The 3,497-nt window shown below is 47.0% G+C and overlaps 1 protein-coding gene across 1 annotated transcript; it reads right to left on the minus strand.

Annotated features, from left to right (window-relative positions):
- Nucleotides 1-1,433: 1,433 nt before the first annotated feature.
- On the minus strand, nucleotides 1,434-3,278 carry LOC108364825 (uncharacterized). Its single transcript, XM_017618674.1, has one exon. The coding sequence runs from the start codon at nucleotides 3,276-3,278 to the stop codon at nucleotides 1,434-1,436; it is 1,845 nt and encodes a 614-aa protein (XP_017474163.1).
- Between the last annotated feature and the right edge of the window lie 219 nt (nucleotides 3,279-3,497).

Consider the following 3,497-nt stretch of genomic DNA (forward strand, 5'->3'; position numbering starts at 1 on the left):
CCGCAATAAAAAAGGAAAAAACTGAAAGTCCTCTCAACTGGTGCAGCGTCAATCGAAAAGAATTTACAATTCTGTCAACTTTCAAGTTTGTCGCCTCGAGCGAGTAGTTATTTAGTGGCGTAGGTTTGATTTACGACCCTTTAAGAAACAGGCTGTGACCCGAAAAAGCAAAAAAATCGACTCGTTATTAAATACAATCTACTAATTTTTAAATTCAAGTACTAAACAAAAAATCATTAAAAATGACTAACTTTTCCATTTTTTATTTACCTAAATCACCTAATGTACTCACCTAAATTATTCATTAAAAATACTTGACATCCGCATTCGCATCCTCATCCGCGGATGTTAACTTTTAAACATCCGCAACATTCCTAGTACATACGTACACTCCGAGGACCAAACATAATCTCGCACCACTATCTTGTTGCAGCCAAGATGCTCACCCCTTCGTGCAGGAAAAACTGTGCAACTATACAAGGAAAATGCTCAACGTCGAAAAGCTACAATCACAACAGACGGCCAATTGTTTCGCCACTCGACTCTCACATCTGTCCAAATACGTGTGCGTGAGGAGTGTTTCCGCACTAAATAAATAGACGACTCGCTTAGATTTAATTAATATTCTTTATTGACTTGAAAACACAACCGCCGCGCACTCGCTCCAATACAATCCTGAATACAGGTTACTCTCTCACGCTTGAACATCCTCCGGCCTTGAGACTCGGTGTGACTCGAGGCTCAATTGGTTCTACAGGTAAAACGCATAGCTTTTGTACTGGCCGATTAATGGAGCCATTGCCAGTCCAAAGTGTGACATTGCGGACTAGACCATCACTCCCTGGATGCAATGCGGTGATTCGTCCCATCTTCCATAGGGTCGGTGGCGTAGCTTCGTTTTTTATGACTACTAAGTCGCCTATCTTGAGATTCCGTCTGCTTTCTCGCCACTTGGGTCGCTGTTGAAGTTCGTGCAGGTAGCTATTGCTCCACAGTTTACAAAACGCTGAGTGATTCGTTGCCGAGATTGCCAGTAGTCGAGGCGATTCTCCGGCCATTCCACTGGTATTTGCTCCCCTAGCACAGGTACTAAACTTTCACCAATTAGCAGATGACCGGGTGTAAGGGGCGATAAGTCTTGTGGGTCAGCGCTCAGGGCGCACAATGGACGCGAGTTGAGGACCGCCCCAATTTCTGCTAGCACAGTTTGTACGGCTTCGATCGTTAACAAGTGAGCTCCCATGACTCGTCGGAGATGGTGCTTGGTAGCTTTCACCGCGGCTTCCCAAAGCCCTCCTTGGTGCGGTGCAGATAGTGTAATAAAATGCCATTCGGTTTGACGTGCTGATAATTGGTCGAAGAGGTCTGAGGCTTGCCAAGTTTGCAGCATTCTACTTAACTCACGTTCTGCGCCAACAAAATTGGTTCCGTTATCACTCCATAGATGCAGACAGTGCCCACACGAACACCGCGATATATCCTTTAATAACGACGTTTCCCCGGCGTCGATCTGGACGGACTTGTATGGGGCCTGCGTAATCGACTCCCGTATGTACAAATGGACGGGCTGGACACACCCGACACGCCGGAAGATTTCCCATCATCTGTTCGGTCGTCTTGGCTCGCAGCCTTTCACAGGTTATACACAATTTGACAATTGATCTCGCTAGCGACCACACGCCGAGGATCCAGTAGTTTTGTCTTAGTGCGGCTATAAGCTGCTGAGCCCCGCAGTGCAGCAATTTGACATGTGTTGCGCGTGCCATTAAAAGGGCCAATCTCCCCTTGCCTGGTAATATGATTGGATTTTGTTGAACGTCCGGTATATCTGCCGCTTGCAGTCGGCCGCTCATCCGTAGTACGCCATCTTGCAAAAACGGAGCCAAAATTGCAATTGAATTGGACAACTTCGAGGTCTCTACCGGTTGCTGGTGCTGAGCCCAGCGCTCGAGCTTTCGGATATCATCCCCAAAGAAGTCGCTTTGCTCCTGTCGGATCCAAAATGTAAGTGAGTGTTCGAGTTCCTTGACGCTTAAGTGAAGGTTCTGCCTTTCGGCCGATGGTGATCGGCAGTTCCGTGTAAATCTAAATACCCACGCAGTTACCCTTATCAATCGATTCATCGAAGAGTAACGCTCTAATAATGGCTTTTGTTCGATATATATAGCGTTGACCTTGGCCACCATTTGACCACTGGTCCGATCTGTGCGGTTTCTTACGCGTCGACATTCATTCTTAACTTCCATTTCGACCTGCTCGGATATCCTTTCTGGTGGGTTTGGCCACATAGCCTCGGGTTGTCGAAGGAAATCAGGCCCATGCCACCAAAGTTCGGACTCAATCAACTCCCTCATTGTCATTCCCCTAGAAATCAGGTCTGCTGGGTTTATATCCGTGGGTACATACCTCCAATCGCAGTCAGCTGTGTTCGTATTGATCTGACGTACGCGATTTGCTACAAATTGCTTTAGGCTACTTTCGCCCCGTTTCAACCAGCAGAGGACTACCATCGAATCGGACCAACCCGTGATCGAGCCGATCATTATATTATGTTGAGTTTTGCAAATGTTCACTACCCGTTGTATAAGCTCACTAAGCAGCACTGCAGCACGCAGTTCGAGACGTGGAATGGTTTCTCCTCGCAGAGGCGCCACCTTAGATTTAGATAGTAATAGATTCGATTTCACTTCAGCCCCAGAATGTATTGTCACGTATACTGCTTCACCTAATGCAAGCGTGGACCCGTCCGAAAAACCGTGTAACGTCATAGTGAGTCGCCGGGAGTAACCTATCCACCGTGGTATGCGCAGATTGTTAAAAAGTGGAATTTGAGAAAAAATGTTCTGCCAGGCCGTTTTCAATGGATCTGATAGTATCATATCCCAATCTTGCATCTCCTTCCAGATCTTTTGAATAAGTATCTTTGCATTGACTATAAACGGTGCTGCTAGGCCATCAGGATCATAAATTCGTGCGGTTATGCTCAAGACTGAACGCTTAGTCCAGCTCGTAGCATGAATATCTGGAAGGGGTTGAACTGCGAAGGCAAACTCATCTGTTGCGGGCATCCATTTGAGACCAAGAACCGATGCTTCCGTATGGGTATTCAGCCAAGCAGCTGATTCAGCAGAATGCGCACCGATGGAACTATTAATATATTCCGAATTCGATTGCCACTTAGTGAGTTCGAAACCCCCGGCGGCTAGCAGCTGCTGCATTTGATGGCAGAGTAGAAGCAAATCCTCTTCCGTGTCTTCACCCACCAAGCAATCGTCCATGTAAAAGTTGTTTAATACCGCTCTGGCTCCTCGAGGCCACCTAGCTGAATTATCTCTGGCACACTGTTGCATCGCCCGAACGGCACAAAATGGCGCAGATGCCATACCGAATGTGACCCCGGTCAGCCAATATTCCGCTATTTCTCCTACATCATTCCTCCAAAAAATGCGCTGTAGGTCCCAATGCTTCCTTGCTATCTTTACCTGGGGGAACATTTG

This window comes from Rhagoletis zephyria, unplaced genomic scaffold (genome assembly GCF_001687245.7).
Source record: "Rhagoletis zephyria isolate East Lansing unplaced genomic scaffold, Rhagoletis_zephyria_1.1 Rzeph_scaffold_00034, whole genome shotgun sequence".
NCBI classification, from domain to species: domain Eukaryota; kingdom Metazoa; phylum Arthropoda; class Insecta; order Diptera; family Tephritidae; genus Rhagoletis; species Rhagoletis zephyria.